This window comes from Neodiprion fabricii, chromosome 3 (assembly GCF_021155785.1).
Source record: "Neodiprion fabricii isolate iyNeoFabr1 chromosome 3, iyNeoFabr1.1, whole genome shotgun sequence".
NCBI lineage: Eukaryota > Metazoa > Arthropoda > Insecta > Hymenoptera > Diprionidae > Neodiprion > Neodiprion fabricii.
This window is the reverse complement of record NC_060241.1, coordinates 36,362,995-36,386,662: the sequence shown is the minus strand read 5'-3', so window position 1 is coordinate 36,386,662 and position 23,668 is coordinate 36,362,995. Positions and strand designations below refer to the sequence as shown.

Here is a 23,668-nt window from a genome sequence, read left to right as displayed (position 1 = left end):
ATCTCCGTCTCGATCTCCCGATCCATGCATCATGCAGCAAGATGACGGCCTTGTGTCACAATTACACACGCCTCTCTCTTTTCGCTTGTGCACCGTTCACTTGAGATCGACATTTCTCGGAACGATTTCTGCTACGACTAATATTCGTACGTGATCCGCTGCAGGCTGCGTCGCAATATCTTTGCTAATTAATAAATATCCTCAGCCGTCGATTTTCCGAGTAATTCCACTCCCGGAGATCGTGTTGTCACCTCACGCACGTCGTTAATTATTACCAAAGCATTGGCACACCGAGTCTTGTACGAGTGACGTCAACTGACAAGAATTCTTTCCCTCCACGCCGAGCTGCGACGAAGCTGCTTGATCGCCGTCCTCAATTATTATTATACACACTGGCACCTGCGCGTAAGATCTTCGCTGTTAAACAATCCGATCGAAGGCCGCACCGACAGGTGTAAAAACTTTTTGCAACGAATCTGTGGCTTCGCGTTTCGGCGATGCAGCTGTAGCCATCGATCATCTCGGGTCTCTTTCAGGCCTGTCGAAAAGTCGAATCGGACGAGGAAACTTTCGGTAATGTCACTCGTTGTTAGAATCGCTTTAGATAGATACAACGGAACGGCGTCGAGAGATTTCGCACCCTTGACACGAACCAAAGACGTTCTCTTTTCGCCGGAAACCAGAGCTCGAGCAACGGTAACGATTTCGATGAATAAGGGAAAGCTGCGGGAAGTTGAAGAAGCGCTTCGTCATTGCTCGGGGAAAGAAGATGATGTTAAATGACGCCACAGAAGGAGAGTCTTTCGGAACAATAATCGGATGAGGCAGCATTTGTAGTTTAATTTTCTGCTGTGTACGTTTTGTTTGAATTATACGATTATCGATTTTAAATATCTAAAACGGGTTAGAGCTTCCAAGGATTGTTACACGTTTCTACGATGATACGGTAAATGTCGAGGAATGCGTTGCGAGAATTTATGAATCGATGTCGATACGTCAAGAAAAGGTTATCCTCAGTCCTTTGAAGACTCTTCGGAACAATTCCATGTCATAGAAATAGGGAACGTATGAAAGTCGATATGTATTTCCTCGAAGAGATCAACTTCCCAAGTTATGTAACCGTACGGGCAAACAATTCTGCTCGTTTCGAAATTCATGATACATTTCGAAAATATGCGACGATTAACATTCTCAGAAGTGAAACAGCTTACAAATAGAATTTATAATGTGTCTGTCTCATTATATCGCGAGTATTCTTAAATTACTGCGCCAAGTCATTCGGTTTAATACTTCCAAGTATTATTGAGGCCCAAATTTTCTGAAAGTCATGAGAGTTACATGGTGAGAACAGAATTAGCTTCTCAGAAAGTAATTCCAGTAATGAACCCGGAGGGTTAAGTGAACGGAAAAACCGTCTTGCTACGTCACAAATATCCATCGACTACAGTGATCAAAATAACGAGGCGATGTTCTTGCTCGTCATTGTTCGTGTATGAACGCATTTTCATTGTAAAGTCAGATGCTAAATAAATAAATAAAAAAATCAGTGACGAAGTTCCTACAACTAGTCAGATAAAATCGTTGTCCAATAGTATAGTCTACAAATTTAGTCGAGGAAATTTATACGTATCATCTTAAAAATTTGAGTAAATTCAAGGATTTAAATCTGTTTTCGCGCGGGTCTAACTTGCTCAAACTTCACTTGAATTTAAACTAAAATAATATAGATGCATAATAATATCCATCCATGTTAACGAAACAAATGTTATTTGTGCCTAAGATTGAGGCACGTGGCTCCCGTTTGTTTATTGTCTCAAGCTCGCGAAAATCTCGTATATTCAACGAACAGATTGAAATTCGAGAAGACCGTCTTCTATTTCCGAAACGATGAATGAATAAAATTTGATAAAATTGAGGCACCCCTTATCGCAAAGTACGAAATCGACTCGACGAGTTATACTCGCCCACCGATAAATCCCCGATGTCGAAATACGAATATGTATCAGAATTGGTACAAAAGGTCAGCATATTCATTATATCGAACACATATACATATGTATGTGTATATATTTAAAATACAGTACATATGTAACTACCCCCAAAATAAATACGTACGCCCAGATGTAGAGTGATACGTATATACATGGATGTGAGTACATCCACACAAATGAAAAAAATCGTAATATAGTTTAATCGATACACGGTGGTTTTATTTATAGAACCTATATTATCCAGCCTGTGAAGGAAACGGAAAAAGTCGATATAAGTATATTTCTCTGGTCGGTGTAAAGTATAGGCAGAGAACTCGACTCGATGCAAGCTCGTGCTTTTGATACCCTCAAGCGATTACCGGGCTGCGACTCGTTACCGTTTGTCAGATACAGATACAACACGAATACCAGCCTAACTACCAAGGGGAAGAAAACTGCCACCGTGCAAAGAAATTGACAAAAGCTGAGAAACCCTCCAAAGAAGACAGAGGAAAATCTTCCCCATGCAAAGCCTTCCGAACAATCGCTCTAAGCGGGTTCTCTCAAAATTTCTTCATCGTAATTCACAATCCAACTCGCATACAAACGGCGACAAATTCTGTTGCAAAGCTTGCGTAAAACAAGCGACTATGACTCAATTTGACGGAATTCACCAGCGGTGGTGCAAGGTGGGACATAAACCGTTCCGAAAGTGTCTCGGTGGTTAGAAAAAGTTTAATTTACCGCCGGACAGCCAGTGCAGCAGCACTTGCTCATGGTTTCACTTACAGCTTGGTAAACGAGAGTCATCGCGGTTCTTCCTGCCCGCATGGTTCCGCGGCAACGTTGAATTATTACACGAGCTGCGTCTATCTACTAAGCTCGGGTAGCGGACGGTGGGAGAAAATAGTTTAGTCGATGGCTCTGCCTTGCGCAAAGCGCTTAACTTGGAGTCTGATGCAAGACGGAGGCGCTGTTATAAAACTGTATAACTGCATGTCGCAAAAGTTGAGGTTGAAATTGTTGAATATATTCAGCCGAAGGCGAGTCTCCGAGGACGAAGGTGCAGCACGGTTGATGAGCCGTCGAAGCTCGAGTCCTCTTCTTACTTCTTAGTTCTCTTCTTCTTCTTCTTCTTCTTCGTTTTCTTCTTCTTCTGGTTCCCGCTGGACCCTGCGGGCGATGGCCGTAGCTCGTCCTAGTCGGTTGCCCACCGTAGAATACCCGGGACATTCGCCAGCTGATGGGAATCGAATCGGCGGTCAAACCACCTGTGATCAGGGCCGAGCTCCACGAAGCGTGTCATTAGAAAAAGAAGTTCTCACAGTCGGCCGGAGACGGCTGCGGAGTACGTCTCTTCCGGTGACTGAGCGGTCCCACCAGGTCCCACTGCGGCAGGCTTGAGAAACCGGGGTTCGTAGCGCCACTTGCGACGGCGAATCGCTCCGCGCCGACGTCGAAGCGAGAAAAGGACGCGGGCCAACGCGACGAGACGCGGCAACAGTCAATGGCCTCCCCTCTTCGAAAAACCAGATAGAGGCATTCACCGACTGTTTACTGTTAACCGACCCAACGCCGACCCACATTCACCTAACCCGATACGTCGATCCACCTCGCGATCCGCGCATCGACACCCGCGGGCCATCGCTAACTCGGAATTATCGCCTTTCCCGATCAACGGGACATCCCAGAGGCGACAAGTCCGATCCTTGGGGAGAGGGACTCTTTGAACATTTCTTGCTAAGATGGCTTCGAGAGGGGAGATGGCAGCGCACGTGGTCATTCGGTCTGACCGTTTGACATCTTTCGAGAGGGAACGCACAGCGACGGGCACTGCATTCGACCACTTGAGCATTCTGATGAATCGTTTTTTGCGTCCGTGTTTCAGAAAGCCCAAACCATCGTTAATGTCTCTGATCATTCCTATAGGGTGTTCGTGATTTCTTCCTAGGAGTTAAGAACAATCTGTAGTTTACTGCCTGTGGTCAGGATTACCTGGTTGTAGTGGCCCACTTTAAGTCGTTGCGTTGGATTGTCTGATCCTTTTTTGAAACTTAAACTCTTGCCGGTATAATTTGTCCTCTTTGTAAAGTGCTCGTGATTGCTGGATAGCGTTTTTGTACATGCATTAAGCCCGGCCAATAACCCTGAATTTTTTTGCACTGTAAATGCACTTCGAGGAATAATCGTAGAGTGATAATTGACACCAGTAACCGTTTCTGTTACAGTACTGACGCAGGCACTGGCAGCGGAAGAGAAGCAAGTGGACACCGAGGAGGGAGCGACGATATTGTTACCGTGTCGGTTTACGCCACCGAGTCAAAAAGCCACGTACTTTTGGCTGAGGCACGCGCACGATCAGCACGACAACGTCGCGGTGAGCGAAAACTCGCTGGCTACCGACTACGAGCTGTTCAACAAGCCGGAAGACGGTAAATACGACCTCAAGATCAGGAACGTCTCCTACGAGAGGGACAATGGGAAGTTCGAGTGCCGAGTGAAGGTGGGAGGAACCGGGGCTGACCTCCACTACGAGGTGACGACGTTAACGGTTCTAAGGGCGCCGGGTCCTCCGGTGATCTCACCTATATCGCCACCGGCAACTGAAGGCAAGCGGCTGGAACTCCAGTGCAACACCAAAGGTGGAAGTCCCGAACCCCAAATTACGTGGTACCAGGTTGGGAGGAACGAGCCCCTCGGCAAAGAGCGGACTCTGGTCCTTACGCCGACGAAGGAATACGATCGGGCGAACTTCCGGTGCACGGTCTGGAACCGGGCCATGTCAAAGGGCCACACCCTGGACGCGACGGTTACCTTGAACGTCAACTACTTCCCGCGGGTCACGGTTGGCCCTGAGAACCCGCTCAAGGTCGAGGCGAACGGGACCGCCACCCTTGTCTGCGACGTGGACTCGAAACCGACGGTCGGCTCGGTCAGATGGATGCGGGACAGCAGCTTCATCGCGACGACCTTCCGCCACGTGATACCAAAGGTGACACTACAGGACGCAGGGACCTATTCCTGCCAAGCCGACAACGGGCTGGAACGCAAAGGCGAAAACTCACTCACCCTGGACGTCCTTTATCCCCCTACGGTCGCCATTGAAGGTGGCTCGATCCGCGACGCCGACGTGGAGGACACCCTGACCGTGCACTGTAACGTGTCCGCAAATCCGACACCATCGAGCATCGAGTGGTCCAGGGAAGGTCGCCCGGAGTTTCGACAGTCCGGCAACATCCTTAGACTGACAAGAGTCACCGCTGACCATGCCGGTAACTACACCTGCAGAGCCGTCAACAATATCCATCCCACCGGTGGCGAGTTCAAGGAGCATTTTGCATCAGCTTCGGTCGTCATTCGCGTTCGACACAAGCCAGGACCAGCCAGGGTCACTCCGGACTCTCCGGTCGCCGCTGAAGGATCCCGCGTAATACTCACCTGCATGGCTATTCCTTCCGGGTGGCCCGAGCCGCAGTACAAATGGTGGAAGGAGGGCGAGAGCCCACGTGGTCTATCTGGCGAAATGTTCGGACCCAAGTACGTCATCGACTCCGTTCATCTGGGCAGTGAGGGCACCTACAAGTGTCTCGCCATGAATGAAATCGGCAACGGAGAACCCGCTTACGTCAAACTCACCGTGCACCAGGAACCCAAGTTTCTTACCAAACTTCAGCCCCATGTTACGAGAATGCAAGTACCGTTTGTTTACTCTTTGGTTTATGGATTTAGTTGATGTAGTAACTTTGATATGGCAACTTTGGAAAGCTGTGTTCAAAGAATGTCGGCCGTCTATATTTCCAAGACGTATTTTGCCTCCAGGTTCTCGTCACTCGTTTAAAGCTCATCTTTTGACAATCATCGTCAATAATGATCCCAACAATATAAAGCACAAAAAATTCTGCTCCATTCTGTGAACCTCTTTGCAGTTCGGTGGAAATATTTAATTGCCTCACTGCAATTTTTAGTCCTCCAAGTAATTGCGTAAAGTAGAGTCGTGGGTTAACCACGATGGATATAAATGCCCAGTAGTATTTTTTAGTTTCAGAAGCTTGCCCATTTTTTTTTTTTTTTTTTTTTTTGTTAACCCTAAACGGTCACTGGGGGTGAATCTCACGCCAAACATTTTTCAAACTCCTCGTAGAGTTTCTTAGTCGTTGAAATGGACCCCTTGGCGCCATTCTTCATGGGAAATAAAAGCCTTTTTTTGACATTTTTCGCACTTTCTTCAAGTTTCCCGATGTGTGACAATATTTAAACAATCAATTTTGATTACGAAAACTGAGAATACTTTTTCTGCGATTCTTAAACAATACCTAGATTTTTTTTTTAGAATGTTACAACTCACTTTCGAAGCAAAATATCACGTTTGGGGTGAATATCAGGTGTGACCTATCAGGGTCAAGTAAAGATTCAGATAATAATAGTATCTTCGACGGCAGACCCCACTAACGTATAAATTTTTCACCACAGTGTGGGAGAGTCATCGTTCTCGGTGTCTTGCACAGCGAAAGGTAAGCCAGAACCGATCGTCCACTGGCTGAAGGATGACGAGGAACTGACTGCGGGGACGGGTCTTTACGACGTGAGCACGAAGCCGATGGGAGGAAGGAGCAACCTGACGACGGTGCAGTCGACCTTGAGTTTCGTGGGTTACTCTCGTCCGCAAACGGACAAGATAATCCCCAGTGACCGAGGCAAGTACACCTGCGTCTTTGAGAACGAGGTGAAGAAAGTCGAGTCGACGATGATGCTGAAGGTGGAGCACGCGCCGATAGCCGTTCACCAGCACAACAAGGTCGCCTATAATCTCAAACAGACCGCAGAAATCGCGTGCAAGGTCCAGGCCTGGCCCAAGCCCGAATTCCAATGGAGCTTCGGCACGAATACGGCCCCGCTTCAGATGTCGAGCGACGGTCACTACGAGATCACCACCACCTTCGACAACTACGACGTCTACACGTCCATTCTCAGGATGACCGACATCCGGGAGCGCGACTACGGTGACTACAATTGCCGCGTCGCTAACGGCCTTGGAACCATCAACTCCACCATCCGTCTCCAGCCGAAAGGTGCTCCGGAGAAACCGACCAAGATAAGCGCCATGGACGTCGGCCCTTCCTACGTAGTCCTTCTCTGGGAACCCGGCTTCGACGGCGGGCTTCCGAACACCAAGTACTTCGTGTCCTACCGGCGAGCCGCTGGAGGCGACGAAGTCGTCGCCTCGGACTGTGCGGCACCCAGAGGACCGGCCGGCCAGTGGCTCGAGACGGACTGCCAAGGGTCGAATCCCTGTAACGTGACCAGTCTGGACCAGCACCAGACGTACTCGTTCAAGGCGAAGGCCTACAACGCCAAGGGGGAGAGCGACTACTCGGAGGAGATAAGCGCCACCACCTCCGTCGCGAAGATTCCGTCGCCCCAGAGGGTTAGCTACGACCCGGAGGACGGGTCCCTCAAGATATACGTCGGGCCCACTTGTCTGGCCCTCGTTGCCGCCGTTGAGAAATCCGAGGGATCCGCCAACACTTGGAGGCTCGTTACCTTCTGGCAGCTCGAGGTACTCGGAAGTGACGCAACCATGCGCGATGGAATTCTCGACCTCGATGCTGCCGTCAACGAATCTCCTCGTGTCAGGGTCAGGCTGTGTCTTAAAGCTGATCACCAGAAGTGCGGAGAGTACACCGACGCTGAATGTGAGTAGTTGCGGGCCTTTTCACGATCTTTCGCCAGTTGCAAGGCGATTTTTACAACTTTTGACGAAAACCAGTTGTACCTACTCTCTATTACTCTTCCTGATCCCCAACATCTCGCTTTTGCAGTCGGTCCGTCCTACATTGCACAGTCCGGCACATTGGCGACGCCAACGTTGATCGCTTTGGTGGTAAGCGGAGCAGTTTTCCTACTGTTCGCAGCGTTGCTTCTGCTGTTTTGTCGATGCCGACGAAAGCACGCGGCGAAAGCGAAGGACTACGAAATGGACTCGAACGCGTAAGTTTACCCAACCCTACTTTGAATTTATCCAAATGGGCGGACACGATATGAATGAAATGAAGAAATATCCAAATATCTGGAAGTTTGCGCCCGGGATATACATAGTAATAACGTGCGTCGCGTGCGGCTGAAATTGTATCTCGAGATTCGAATGCGAGGGAGGAAGTTGAATTTTGTAGTCTGATTTGATTGCCGACGAAAATTCGCTGAATTATTCAACCTTCCGAAAGCATTGGTATACGTATACAAAGTAGACGATTCCGTCATATTTCGTGCTTCCGCGATCGCGTGCCACTTCCGTATTATACGTAGAGACCAGACCTCTGCTACTGCCTTGACTTTTATTTTGGCACAATCTCTGTCCCCGTTCTATTTGTACCTGATAAAATAACAGAGTCGGCAAATCGTCGGCTCGTATGACTGATTGACTGATTTTACTTTTTCCGAATAATCATTTATTCATCGTAACTACGGGTTGTGTGCAAATGCGTGAAACACACGGTCGACTAATTTGCCTCACCTCGTAACCCATGGCTAGGTATACAAGCTGTGACGAGGTGTCCGAGAAAAAAAATTGAGTGTCCGAACATAAGTAGGTTTTCTTTTCATCTTCAAAGAAATATTTGAACAAGAAACTCCAGTGTTGCAGTGATTTTGAGATCGAAACACCGAGTATATTTAATTATGCTCTTTGATACTGTGAAGAATTTTTGAAAAATCAAAAACCAAAATGGTCTCAAAGCGTACGTGAAGAGTGATTAAAAAAATCCTTCATTATTTGCAATTTTCTACCGTCTCACGCATCTCTGCCCATCTAATCTAACGCATTTTACAGCTGATCTGCACTCGCATTCATTAACCAGAATATCGTACGTACAAAAATTTTCTAAACACAATTGCACAGGCTGCCGAAAATTCCAGAGCAGAAGTAAATTGAGCCGCATGCCGTTGAGAAAAGTTTTTCGGGTGGCGATTCTGTTTCTATTGATGTCACGGATTATCTATGTAGATTTGATAAGGAAAGTTAATAAGTTAGAATTTTTAAACGAGTTAATGAGTTGAATTTTTTTGCCACTAACGAGCACCTGCACCTTCTTCCGTGATCATACTTTTCTTCCTCTTCTCCTTTCTCTCTTTTATTTTTATTCTGTAATTACCCGCGTTAACGAGAATAGACTCTGGCCTTATCCCCTGAAAGAAATGGCGAAGAATAGCGAAAATCGAGATGTTCGAACAAAGATAATGGCGCGTGCACACCTCTCGTCCAGTATCACCGAGTAAAACATTAAACATTTCCTGCGCCGTGCTGCTGAATACCGGATATAAATATAAACGAGGAATGTTGCATTTGCCGTGAAAAATGTAGAATTGGGTACATCTCTCGATCGAGAAGAAAAGCGACGGAGTCGGAAGACGGGGACGGATGGCAAACTCCGCGAGTGCAACTGATCCGCTCTGTCTGAGGGAAGAAAGCTCGGTGATCGGAAATATAGCGCAGGAAAAATCGCTCGGGGTAGTACGACCTGCAGTTTCATTTGTCATCTCCTCGGCTTCTATTTTTCTCCTTCGATTTTCTATTTTTCCCCCGTTACCCTGATAGATTTCCTCGATTCCTGGAGGCCCGCAATCAACGCGGCCACTGAGCGGTAAATGCAGGAGCTTCGGGACGGGATTCACTCGGCGGCTGCGACGGCTTAGAAAGCTCGGTTTAAAATGGAAACACATTTCGCTCGGTATGGCCTCGATGCATCCTCTCCCTCCCTCTCTCCCTCTCTCTTTCTCTCTCTCTCTGTCATATTTACACTTCACACTACTAGTGAATTCTCGACTTGCTGCAGACGTGCAAGGAACGCTCACTTTGCTCTCCGAGGGCGGTGACATCGATTTCATGGCTCACCTACCGCGTCGCTCGCTCTTCTTTGGTCATCGGTATAAGAACCGGCACTCGCGTGTATAGTTACACGGATTATAGACGATGCCCTAGTTTTCCGTTATTTTTCTCCGTTTTCACTTCGTTTCTATTTTACCCCCCCCCCCCCCCCCCAATCTCGCTCTTTTCCTCTTCCTTCGTCTTCATTGTCATACGCCGTTCGTTCGATTCCTGACTTGAACAATGACAGCGTTATGTGAGGGAGATTGGATTTTTAAATCCCTGTAAGTACGCGTCTTCGAAGTACCAATTTCGAAAAGTAAAAACCATCTGTTATCCCCCAACGAGGTTATGGTTGAAACTTTCTAAAATTGAAACTGGGTATCCATTGAAGTAATATGTAATCCAAGGATACGAACGTCTTTCCCTCATCTCGTAAACAGAGTTTGCAACCAGAAATTCATACCAAATCTAATCTCTTCCTATTGTGCAAAAACCATCAATTTCTTGGTACAAATTGTACTGTTTTCAACCAAACACTTTTCTGTAATACTGAAAAATTTCATTTCCAAACAAGCCCTGTGCAAATAACTTGCTTTTCTTTTTACACGTTGTGTTTTCTGAATTTCCAACGCTTCTTTACATCTCGTTGGTTATTGTTTAAATTTTTCACAATACCGCGCGGTATGCATAACACCTAAAGTTCAAATAATAAAATCATACGGGTCAGCACGAGCATCGTAAGATTCGTTGATGCCCCGTGCAGATCGACCAATCACCTCGGCTCGATCTGACGTTTTACGATCAGCTCCGGTAGAAAGACGTGGAACTGTACGCATATAAGTGGGAATAGTTGGATACGAGCAAACGTGATAGCTGCCCAACCGGGTACGTGCAGCCGAGTTCCAGGCTGCATGCAGTGCTACTTTGCCTACATAATAAAGAGTTGAACTAGGGCAAGGAAAACGCATAAACTTGTCAGTTTTTTCACCTGACCAACATCGGTGAGAAGAATTCCTCCACAAGTTTTACGAGCCATTTTAATGCTTCCGAGTGGATACTTTACCGGCTAACTTTTGAAGTCCGAATGACTCGTCCACGCCTCTCTTTTCCTGGAGAAAATTCGTGAAAATTTCGCTTGATGTGCTTCGGATCGAATTTTCATCTTCGTTGAAGACTGTGTAATGAAATGATATATGAGGTGCTTCCGTTAGGCTAATTTACCGTCTTCGATTCAATTTTTTAGTCGCAGTAGCAATTATCGAAGTCCCCGCGACGATGCATACCAAGAATTAATGTTTTGTTTCGAAGGTTCGGAGCCTTTTATGCGAAAAGATTCCTTCACGGAGAATGAGAAACTTCGTAACATTTTCGATCGCTCAACTCAATCAAATTGGATCCCAGGATTCTGAAATTTGGTAGATTCTCCTATGGAAATGAGAAAATTCTTCATCGTGTTTTACGCCGATTCCGACAGTCATGAAGCTCAAATAAAAAAAGAATTACGGAAAATACTCTTCTCCAATCGCTGCCGCCGTTGTAATAATTTGTAATTAAAATTCTCCCATAACGGGAAAAATAACTGAAACTCAACGTATAAAAGGGTGAGAAAAATCGATTCATCCAAAACCCCAAAGTGCGTGTAATTGAAAATATGGTCCGCGTGTGGTCTGCGTGACTAAAATTAATTAAAATTAATTAAGCCGGGGTGAAAACTCTAATTAGTCAGGTCGATAATTTAGAACTTTGCTGCACCGTTCGCTCCATGTTTCATTGGGTGTCGGCCGGGGAATTCGACCCGAAACATGGAACCATTCGTCCGACAGAAATCGCAAGGACCGAATGCACGACAATTTTACTTTTTCTTTTACCAACCGTGAACACGCTGCTATTTAATTTCCAGAGTAAGGCCCAGCCTCGTCACCGGAAATGGCCAGCAGACCCAGGCTCCGCCGCCGTACTACGCCGAGAATAAGGCCCTCGAACACAGCCTGGACCTTGCCTTGGCTCTCGAGGATCCAAAAAGTCCCGCCTACGCTCAGCCCGGCTACGGATACCATCAGCCGAACCACAACATTAACGGTGAGAATGGTAAATATCACCTGCAACCGACATTATTGTACCTACGCTAATTTCCCCCTGCTATAAATACTTGGCTAAAAAAAGTGAAACGCCGGTGAGGAACACGCTTTGTTTCGGTTGTGACAAAGCCTGAAGTAATTTGGCGAAAGTTTTGTTTGGTTTCCGGCAGAAGCTCGTTCGGGTTGTCGAAATTTTCAATATACCCGATGCCCTTGTTCACCGTTTCCGCGGTAAACTATAGACTGTTAAATACACACACGGGTGAAACGTGATACTATGAATTGGGAAAACTGATGACAGCTAATGGATACGCGGCCGCGGACTTGTCAAAGGCATTGCCCCTAATTGCCAGGCCCGCGTGACCACTGTTCATCGATTTTTAGTGGTGAAAAAAACTATATAGTCTAGTCAACGTTACAAGCGTCACTCATCGCGACCAATAATTCACCGCACGCACAGCCTTCGGCTCGTGATTTATCGCAGGCTAAGGTCGTAAAAAAGTTCCCAATTCACTCAACTACGAACAGACAAATCAGGGCGAAAAAAATTCATCGATACTTTAGCTGTAACCGCTTCTACCTCTCTGGAATAATTATTTCGAGAGCTGTCAGTTAGGTAGAAACAGACATCTTGGAGGTTGAATTTTTCATTCGACCCAACGGCTTTCACGGTTCTTAACTGAACGCATCAGCAGATAATAATCCGCAGCGTTTATACACAATCAGCGAAAAATCTCGTTGATTAATGTAAAAGTTTTGGTTCGTATATGAGACTTTCAAAAACAGTTAGGCTTACAACAATTAGTCGATCACACAGGCGCCGGTTGGCCAAATGGAGCGAAGCTTTCGCTAATCCATATTTCCCCTAATTAACGATCCGGGTCAGTGTGCGAAAGCCATAATAATCGAGCTTTTACGTCAATGTCTGCAGGAGTGAACATGGGCTACATGGACAACAGCTATTCGAACTCGAACAACGGAGGCTCGGTCAATTCCCAGGACTCTTTGTGGCAGATGAAACGGGCAGCTGCGAATGGCGGAAATCCTCCCTACGACCCGATGCAACATGGTGGATACGGAACCACGGACCCTGACTACGCGACCTACCCTCATCTCACTCAGCACGAAGATTACAGGGAGAGTTACAACCCCAGCCGACAGGAATTCTGCCCCGATCCCTACGCGGCTGTCGTCAAGTCCAAGAAGCACATGGGTCAGTATTCAAATTTATTACCGTATCTGCAAGGAGGGGGGGGGGGGGGGGGCGGTCTTCGGTGAAACTGCCCGATCGGCACCTGCTGATAAGCGACCCAAGTTACGACTTCGATGTTTTCGCTAAAGGCAGTACAAACGTTAAACGTAAGTTGGATTGCCTACCTCCTGGCGCCGAACGGCCAGTTTCGCAGAAAACTTTGGCTTGAATACCTACCTGTTACCCAAAGTCCCGTTTAGCAAAGAGCACGTTTAAGAATGCCGAGCTTCGTTTATACCCCTCCCAGAAATTACCGCTATTTAATTATCGACCGTAGAAAGCCGTCCCTTGGGTCTTTGCACGCTAAATTTGAACCCTTCTTGAGGATTAGGTTGTATAAACTGGCACTGTGTAAGGCATATCGAAGTGTTTTTGTAATTCGTTTCTGTTTTTACGAGTGAAGATAAATTCACGGTAGGTATCTATAACGCATAATTGAAGATAAACGCTACATTGCATTTTTGACTTGTTGTTAACGTTGGGTAACGGAGTTCAAAAAGAACGCTTAGGAAGATATTGAAGAAATAAAAATCGAGAGACACGCGTTAGACGTCAGTGACAATTTCGAAAAGCCTCACATCTTGCCGTCTTGTAACCAAGCTAAGTTCCCCAGTCTTATCGCGAGGTATATCCAACTCAGTGTCGTTGACATTTTCTGCATAACGACGCGGAACGCGGAAGAAGCGAGATCGATAGGGGGAAGGAGACGAAGCTCGTTAGGCGGACGATAAAAGGAACGTCGAATCCTAATAGCCGATAGCCCGATATGCACGGGTTATCGGTAGCAAAAGATTCGCAGAGAAAAGCTAAAAGCGATCCACTATTGCCCCGCGTCGAGCAGCGTTGCCTGGCGCGGTTTCCTTTGTGGTCACAAAGCACCTCCGTCAAAGTTGAGCGAAAAAATATCACTTTCGAAATCGGTCTATCAAAATCTTGAAATCCCGTCAAAGTATTTTTTCACGAGGCTGCGTCTTCACGTTCCTACAGATGACGATTAAATTGATAGACTCTAAATGCAATATCGTATAACCACAAATCGTTGAAAACTCGAAATTTGATCGTTATCCAGAGGAACCCGAAGACGTGGTTTTTTAAAAAGAAGTGTTCACGATTTAAGAACGCAACTTCTCGAAGCTGAAGTTTTTGAGTCTCGACCGAAAACCCTCGTTCCCGTCACTCTTCACGGTGTAAAAGATTTTCTTGAAAACATTTTCTTATTTCTTCGCACAGACTCCCCGTACCACGACGTGTCGGGTCTACCGGACCCGTACCTGGAGGGTCTCGACGAGGACGCGAAGCCGCCACAGCACGTGAGTCTCTCCTACGACGAGAGTCTGGAGTCCGGATACTCGACCCCGAACAGCCGCGGCCGTCGGGTGATCAGGGAGATAATCGTCTGAGGACAGCCCACCGGCCCGCGAAACCCGCGGACCACCTGGCTATAGCAGCGGGCCCCCCACCCCCAGCTCCTTGCCCGTCACCCGCAGCACCAGATGGAGATCGTGATCGAGAATCCGCGGGAGTCTTCTTCGCGGCACGCGCTTCCGCCGCCGGAGTACTTCGCGAGCCTCGCTAGCCAACGACTGCAGCTGGGTGGTGGGGGCCCGGAGCTGGAGGGCCCGACGCCCGTCAGACGCGTCGACCGTTCGGGCCTGCTGGAGATGCCTGTCCCAAATCGCCTCGAGGCCACGCCGCCGAGGCGCGTCGATCGCTCGGGCCTTCTCGAGTCCGTATCTGAGGTCCCATCGACGGAGGACCGCGTTGCCTACGCCAAGGCGCGGCTAGCGGGGCCCGTTACGGAGGAGCGCCACCTGACGGGAGCCGAAAGGGGCCCGAATTCGACAATGACTTTGGGCCGGCTGAGGGGCCGCGAGAAGCGCGGCAACGCCGAGTCGAGAGCCGAGGAGGAGGGGGGCGGCTGCTTCGGGGTCGTTTCGAGAGGCAAGCCGGCCGTCCAGGCCCCGGACGGGCCCCCGACGCGACACGTCGAGCAAATGGTCGCCAGGTTCAGTCCCGTTCGGACCCCGACGCCGTCGGAATTAAAGTCGCGCGGAGAGGCGCTCGGCGGGCTCAGTCCCAGGCCCAGAAACGGGGACCGACTCGCGTCCTCCGCCGCGCTGTCCATTCCCGACGTCATCGAGGCCCACGAACCACCACCAACCAGCAATGGGACCGGAAACGGGGGACCCAGAACGCCCGGAAGCGACGGTGCGCCCGAAGGGGAACGCGCGGAGGCCGAAGGATGCGAACACACCGCCATAGAGAGCCTTGAGGAGGGGAGAGTCTCGTTCAAGGGGCAGAAGAAAGTGCTGCAGCAGAACGATAATAGTATACAGACACTTCGGGTTATTATATTGTCGGAACAGTTGTGATCGGAGGAAGGATGATGGGGTGGTTAGTGTGGTTTTTATTTTATTTTTTTTTTTGTTTTCAAAACTGTTTTTCTCTTTGTTGCATGACGGTAGTAACTGGTTAATTAATCGATCGACGGTGAATATCGATTTTCTTCACCGTCGTCGTTTTCGAACTGGTTTTATTGTTGATAAACTATTAACGCGAATGAGGGAGTTAAAAGTATACCTGTAATAATATTAATAGTGAAAACGAATTATTAAAGGAGGAGAAACAAATGTATAATATCTAAATATAGTAAATCGGAGACATAAAGAAGGAGGTAAATAAAAAAATACTGTGACGATGTCTTAACGATGAACTATTTTACTGTTAATGATGAGCTGTTGTTCGCACGGTAATAAGTCATAATAATATCAATACACCATGGTGTCGGGGGTGTGCGCGCAAAACCTTCTCGATTTATTTTTTGTAACAAAATTGCTTTTTCAAGCTTTAATGTTAGTTTCACGAGCACGGATTTTTGATGCGAAACAGTTACTTTGAAAAATGTACGTCTTACGCCAAGTATGTTTCAGATCATATCGTAAAGTTTCGTGATAATTTTTTTTTTCCGAAACAACTCGGTCGCTCTCTTTTCCTTATCTCAATCCTCAGCTAATTTTTGAACAAAAAAAATGAATGTGAAACAAAGTCATTGGTAATTTCTTGCATTTTATTCGAAAAAGAATTTGTCTCGAATTTGACAAGTTTTCGATGCGCACTCCCGATAATAAAATAACATGTTAATAAATCAACAATGAATAATTTCGGTGACATAAATTATATCGTATCGTATTCAAAAACAAGAATATAAATTTAAATTAACAAATTAAGCCGAAAAATTGATTGTGATTTGAAGAAGACGCACGTACCTATGTATATATAACTAAAAGAATTGAGGCTGCAATGTCGGAAACACGTTGGAAGATAACAAATTGTACGTTATACATAAAACTTGGTGCGCGTTGATATGAAAGTGATTATCGATTAACTATACCTAATTCAAATTATTATATCGATGGAAGTACCTACCTATATAAATATAACTATTACAATGAAAAGACTGCCAAAGCAGAGGCGATATTATAAATATATATATACATACACATATTTTAATTTAGTTTCTATCAAGCGATCGAAAATATGATTATCTCGTTATTGTTGCGATGCTGGCTTCTGATCCATATTTTATGTATCTAAATTCCACACGCTCTTTTCCCTCTATTTTTGCGATTTAAAGACAAACGAATACTCAAAAGTTATCGTAACACTGCGACAATATCAATGGAAATACAGACGCGCCTTTGAAAATTGAAAAACATGAAGCGAGAACGATGACAAAAAAAAAGCTTCGCCTCACGGGTCACAGACTAGACGCAAAAAAAAAAAAAAAGAGAAGTCGTGCTCGCGAAAACGATGATGAGCGTCTATCGAGAAAAGCTTTGACCGCGGTTCAGGTGAACAACCCGCAAGCTCTCAAGACTCAGCGCTAAGCTGCTCAACCAGTTAGTTTCGAAGTGACTTACTCACGCTATTGGAGAGGGTATCAGCGAAGTTCTCGCCGCAAACCCTTCACTTCCGGTTCCTGTGCCTCTTCTCGTTGACAAATGCGTGTAATCGCGTCTTTAGCACTTTGACTTCTCTTCTCAAACTATAATTATAGTTCGATTTTTTTGTCGTAAAACAAAGAGGCCGATTAATTTTTTTTTTCATTTCGGGCAAAGTCGACTCCAGAATCTTGAGTTTGCCCGAAATTTTCAGCATGTAAAATCCTTAGTATTTTTATTATCATTTATCATCGTCATTCCTGTATATTTCCCCGTCAGAATGAAAAATTTCTGGAAGCCAGCAATTACGCAACGATCCGTGAAAATCCCGTGTATTTTATACTTTTATATCGTGAGCGAAGCTGTGAGATTATAACTGTGAATAAACGTATTCGAGGAATGATTGTGCAGAACGATCGGTTGATTGATTGATCGCGGTCTCGTTGCGAATAAAATAAAATATGCTATTGCGAACAAAGCGAGAAAGTTAATTACCGCGAGTAAATGGATGTGTAAGTAAAAGAAAAAGAAAAAAAATTGTATTTATCAATGTCACGTGATTATGTACAGTCTATGTATCTGAATGTGGGCAATATAGTGTTTGTATATGTAACATATAGGTATATATATATATATATATATTAATACGGTTATTACGAATTAATACGAATACGGTAGCTGCTACGACGAAACTATTACACGATCTCTTATTAAACCACGATCACTGATATATACATATAGTACCTATTTACAAACGCGTAGACATTTATACAACACGTTTCAAACTTACACTTACGCACGATGTACGAGATTAATTCGAGCCGAAGCGATGGAATTTTCCTGTTCCTTGTCTCCTCGAGATAGATGACGATTAAACGACGAGAGAAAACGAATTTTCCGAGCCATACCGACTCTGAATCATTCGCTTGACGCGGTTGAATATTATACATATATTACACACGTGTACCACATTATATATATATATTTCAAAGTATTTTGTGTAAATATTATTACGTAAAGAGTATAAATAGGAATTAGGGATAATACTTAATTAACAATTAAGGCTCAATGTGTTCTTAAACCGTATACTTATACTTAATCTATAAAAAAATTTTCACTAAATCTCCCAACATTTTACATATATATGCGCGTGATTGTTGTGTCTCACTCACTATTTTTCTCGCTCCGTTTCTCTCTTTTTTCTATTTACACGCATGTCTGCATGCGCTTTGCTACGGCCCGAATTAATTAATTAACACATTATGCGATAGTGTGAAGAAACCTAGCTCGTCGACACATGCTTGGAAAAAAAAGTATTCGAAACACTGTTATATTCAGTACAAACCGTTTTCGTATTTCATTTTATCATTTTAAAAAAAATTTTGCGGTTCTTTTCCGTTGGGAAATCTTCAACACTCATGACATATGGTAAATTAATTGAAATTGAAATTTTTATCTCTGTTTTCCTTACGTTGTTATCGATGTAAGAAAAAAAATTTTAATTTCTATCCATTATCGCGATGTATTATAATTACTCCGAAAAATCGAACAAAGTAAGATAATAAAATCAGAGAATTATTGTTTTACATTATAATTTCTATTGTTTTTGAATCACCGTTGTATTACGAATGGTACGTAGGAACAAATTGACGAAATATTAAAAAAAGATTATATCGTGATACTTTTTCAAACACGTGATCTCATATAATGTTATTATTATATATTCTTCGCTATTTACATTACGGGGAATGAATTTTTTTCTTATATATTCATTTGTGGACGCATAGAAGAAGATACAAGAACGTTACTTGGTGCCGGTATTTATACTTAAAACTTCCCAAACAAATTTTTGACAAATCAACGGATAATATTTTTGCAGACAACTTGAAAAAGCAGTGATCAAAAATTCATGCAAATCGAATGCTAGAAATTGGTTTGGAACTTTACCGCCGTGAAAGTCTTCTGAAAAAGGTATGCGAAAGTAAGAAAAATACGAGCATCGGGTTCTCGTCTTATCACAAACTGACAAATGCGTAGTCGAGAGGATGTCTTTGAATTTGTGTTTTTTCAAGAACTTTGTTTCTCATAACGATATTCACTAGGCAATAATACTATTGGCTTATAATATAAAGAAAAAAACGAGAAGAAATAAAATACTCAGAAGAGAAACCTACTTTATCGATCAATCGACGCACACGCATCGTTATAGCTGTATAAATAGTATATTACACGTACACGATCTTCGGTATATTTCGACACTGCTCTCCCCCTACCTCCTCTAATCGTGTATAGATTTTCAAAATTTCAACCCTTGAAGTTGCACACACGACCCTCGTCCAGCTCACTCGACCCTTACATCCCAGCCCCGTGTGATTCCCAGCAATACGCGTGAATATAGTTATATTGTAGAGTTTTCAAATTTACCTTGTTAACTCTCATATTTTATCTAATTGTATACGTCATAAACGACACCGCGGGGCGATCGCCTGGCCGACGCGAGTCGATCGTTATCCGATATATGATCAATTTCGTTATTATAATATACATATATAAATAAGCGGAAATTTCTTTTTTATAATCTATTTCGATGGTATAACAATAAGGCGTTGAAAGAAGACGAAGAGGAGACGGAGGTCGAGTTGTGAACAAAGTAAAATGAATGAAAAACAACTCTTGTATGATATAATTATATTACAATATAATGAAGTATAAAAAATATGTATATGTGTGCGTTCGGGTGTAACGGTATGAATGAGAATCAGACAGACGTGCAACGCGATGATTGATGAGGGCAATGTATGCATGTGCGGTTCGTGCTTGCAAGCTCTACGTTTAAGTATAAGGCGTGCAAGCAAACGCGAGTAAATTGGGTGTGGACGAGCAGCGAAGCGTGAAAGAGATAGTTGAAATATTTTTGCATAATGAAGAAAGAGAAATGAAACCTTGTATAATATATAGAGTCTATGTGTGAATACACGAATTAAAGCGCAACGTATTCGTGTGATAGGTAACGCGGTAAAACGAACGTCGGCCGAGCGAAAAGTCCCCGTAATCACTTGTAAAGAACAAAAAAAATAAAAAAATTAAATTAAATGAAAATAAACAAAAACAAAACGAACGCAAACTTGAAGTTAGGAGGAAATTTGAAATTTAATTAAATAGAAAATGATTTACACAATATAGATAAGACGAAAAAACTACACTTATAGAAAAAACACCCTGAGAAATATGTACATATATATATTATGATAATAGTAATTAAAACAAAGACGGAATGACAGAATGGCAGAAAAACATGTTACGCTGTAAGACTCGTATATTACATATATCAAAAAAAAAAAAAAAAAAAATATTTAACTACAACGTAAAACGCGTAATTCGAATGAGTTATTTAAATTTTTAGATATCCTTAAATGAAACAAAGAGTGAAAACCTTCGCAGCAGCTGCTAAACTCCTTAATTAACGTAAGAAAAAGAGAATGAAAACATGAGGAAAAGCAAAACTGATAGATGAATAGATATATCGTATGCGAAATCTCGACCCTATAGTGATTATACGTACAATGTATTATGTACTTCCGAATGATTTTATGATTTGATATTTTGTTCAATATTTGAACATCCGATATTGGAGCGTGTCTGGATCATCGATTATTTCAATTTGTATATATATACACATCATATTATATATTAATTATTGTCTATTATTTTTATTGCTATTAATATTATTCTTACTTTTTATTATTTTTATTATTATCATTATCACAATGAATATTATGAATTATTATTTTGTACAAATTTTATGTTGCAATATAAATAAATGATAAAGAGACAGTTTTAGTTTTTACCCATAATTTAATCCATTATTATTATTATTATTATTATTATTATTATTATTTTTATCATTACCGTTATCGACTCCATGACATTACCTAACATTTGGAGCAGCTCTCACACGCCTTTTTATCTATATTTCCATATAAAGTTGATTTGTACCTCGAGTAATAAATAATCGATTCATGGTAATTCGGAAATTCAATATTTTCACAAACCCGCATCCATGTATTAATTTTTATGCACGTCATTGAAAAATCTGTTATTTTCCGATATCTGTTTCTTTATCTTTCCTCCCTTTTTTCGTACTCATCTCGGTTCCGGCTGATTATGCTAACTCGTTATCGTCAGCTGCCTGCACGGTCAGACACGTTGAATTTTGATCTTGAAATACGAGGACTCTTGGCAAGATTCTATTCGGTCTTACGGTACCGATATTCAGTCGATTGTCGCCCGCTCGTCGAGAAAAACTTTTTTACATCAGGCAGAATCCGGTGAGACTTCGCTCAGAATAAATCAATAACTATAAACTATCCAAACCTGAGTCAAATCGATAGATGACATTCACTTTTTGGTTGGGTATTTATATTTCACGGATTCATCAGTTTTTATCGATTCAAAAGAACAACAACCAAACGAAATTCAGCGTAGCCTTATTGTTTTTCACCAAAGAAAAATGTACGATTTCGAAACGTACCGAAACGGTTTTAGAATACGTAACTTTTATTTCATTGTAAGCTATTGTTCGACGAAAATTTCTCGCCACTACGTGATAGTTTGATAAACAAAATTAAACCAGATGTTACTAAAAAAAAAGGGAAAAATTTTCGTATCGATATCAATATTTCATTTCAATCATTTTAGAATGTAGTATCCTGAGCTTGGAACCTGCTTTGGTTTTATTCAAGACAAAAAAGAGGTTAATTCAAATGAAAATCGCATCAGTATCAAGGGGTGAGAATCTTTCCGCGTGCAGGTAGGTACGAATGCAATAATCTGGGCCTGCAGTGCAACGCCTTTCTTATTTCCTCCGGAAGCGGCTTTTAACAATGAAAATAGCGGAGCGCGTGGTTCCCACAATTTGATTACGCCGCTCACGATCAGCGCTTCGTCGAGTCCGACGCCTGCGTATCGAGGAGGAAACCGCGTCGGGACGCCGAGCGTCGGTTCGACGCGCGACGGTCGCTCAACAGTCTGCGAGGAATATTCTGTAAAAATGCGCAGCGCCAGTGACCCCGAATCGAGGTTTGAAGCCGTGCGTCGCGCCACGCTTAACAGCAAAGAACGTATTTCGCGTTCGTCTGTTCCACGACGTTTTTGTTACGCAATAAAAATATGACACGGTCGGATCTTATCGCTGTTACGGTAGAAAATAGGGCCCCCTTTCACCCGCGTTCCAGATTATCATGAGTGACCCGCGAGCTTTCAGTTTATTTCGCTATCGCGAAGCTGCGCAGGCATCGGAAACGGGCCGGTACGAAAACCAAGCTAAGTTGTTGTCGGCTCGGCAAATCTAAAAAACGCTGCACTATCCGCGTAGAAAATTGTCCCTCAAGGTATTACTGAGGAATGTTGAAAGTTTCGTTGAAAAGTGTAGAACAATTCTTTCGTTACGTTAGTTTCTACGATCATTCACACGACAATGATTTGTAACTTCAAGAATCTCGATTTCATCTCGGCGGAGTGAATAATCGCATCGGGAAAATATCTAATCGAATATAGAATAAATTTAAAAAATCGTATAAGAAACAAGAAAAACAGCAATTAGGTACTGACCTGATTTCTTCTTTCAAATTGTGTGTAATGTCTGAAAAGATTTGTCAACGAGGTTCGAAGAAGCAAAGAATCGATAAACTCGAATCATTGATTAGAACTCGTTAATTTCGCAACTTCGATACTGTCTGAAATTTGAAATTCATATTCTGCAACTTAAACCCTTTCAAACTTACTCCAAAGCTACAAAACAGTGACTTTTCGTACAACTATTCGTCACGTTAACGTTGCTAACTCCAGCCTCGTACCTAAGAAATATTACTCAAGTTCCTACATGTCGTAAAAATTGGTAGGGAATTTTTTTTCTTCAGGGAGTCTGTTACTACGACTTATACCTGTCCTCACGGATACAGAAGAATCTACCTTCGCATGTGTGTCATGTGTAGCCCTACCTGCGCGCCGGCTTTTACACGCAAAGGTACGAACAACCCGGCCTCTGAACTGCAGGCTTCCTGGGGGTGGCAGCGGTAGTCGATGTGCGGTAAACCTGGGTCAACGGACCAGCGGTTGCTCGGCAAGAAGCATCGTAGCGAGAAAATAAAGCCCAGGGCCGGGTGCGGCGAACCAACGAACCGTTTTCCTATTCAATTTTGCATACGAGTATCAAAATTAATACGAGCTTATAATTATTTTCACTTCAATCCTCGGGCGGAGAAACAGTTCCGTTCGAAATTTGAATGAAAAGTGTGAATAAACATTTTTAACCGTGGATAAAATTCAGTGAAAGACTTTGGTCGACTCAAATTCAAACGAACCAGTGAAACAATTTTCTACTCTCTCACGGCACCGATAGATGGAGGAGCTTTCACACGGTTAACGTTCATGTCGTACAGATTTCCCGCTCATTGTGAAGAAAAAAAAAACACGGTTTTCTCGTTTAAATAACTGACGTGTCGGTGTAATTATACGGCCCGATGTCTTAATCGATATCGGCTTTCTTCACCCTCTGGTACGAG

The 23,668-nt window shown here is 43.7% G+C and overlaps 1 protein-coding gene across 3 annotated transcripts in view; it reads left to right on the top strand.

The window, feature by feature from the left end:
- LOC124178877 (hemicentin-2-like) overlaps positions 1-19,236 on the top strand; it is a 249,234-nt gene extending 229,998 nt beyond the window's left edge. For 2 of the 3 annotated variants that reach the window (XM_046562642.1, XM_046562643.1), the window contains exons 2-7: positions 4,199-5,660; positions 6,441-7,663; positions 7,790-7,958; positions 11,735-11,922; positions 12,844-13,125; positions 14,395-19,236. In XM_046562642.1, the coding sequence (XP_046418598.1) occupies positions 4,199-5,660; positions 6,441-7,663; positions 7,790-7,958; positions 11,735-11,922; positions 12,844-13,125; positions 14,395-14,564 (3,494 nt within the window). In that variant the 3' untranslated portion in view covers positions 14,565-19,236. The remainder of the gene's footprint in view (positions 1-4,198; positions 5,661-6,440; positions 7,664-7,789; positions 7,959-11,734; positions 11,923-12,843; positions 13,126-14,394) is intronic. The other variant, XM_046562644.1, reaches the window with a different exon arrangement.
- Positions 19,237-23,668: the final 4,432 nt, after the last annotated feature.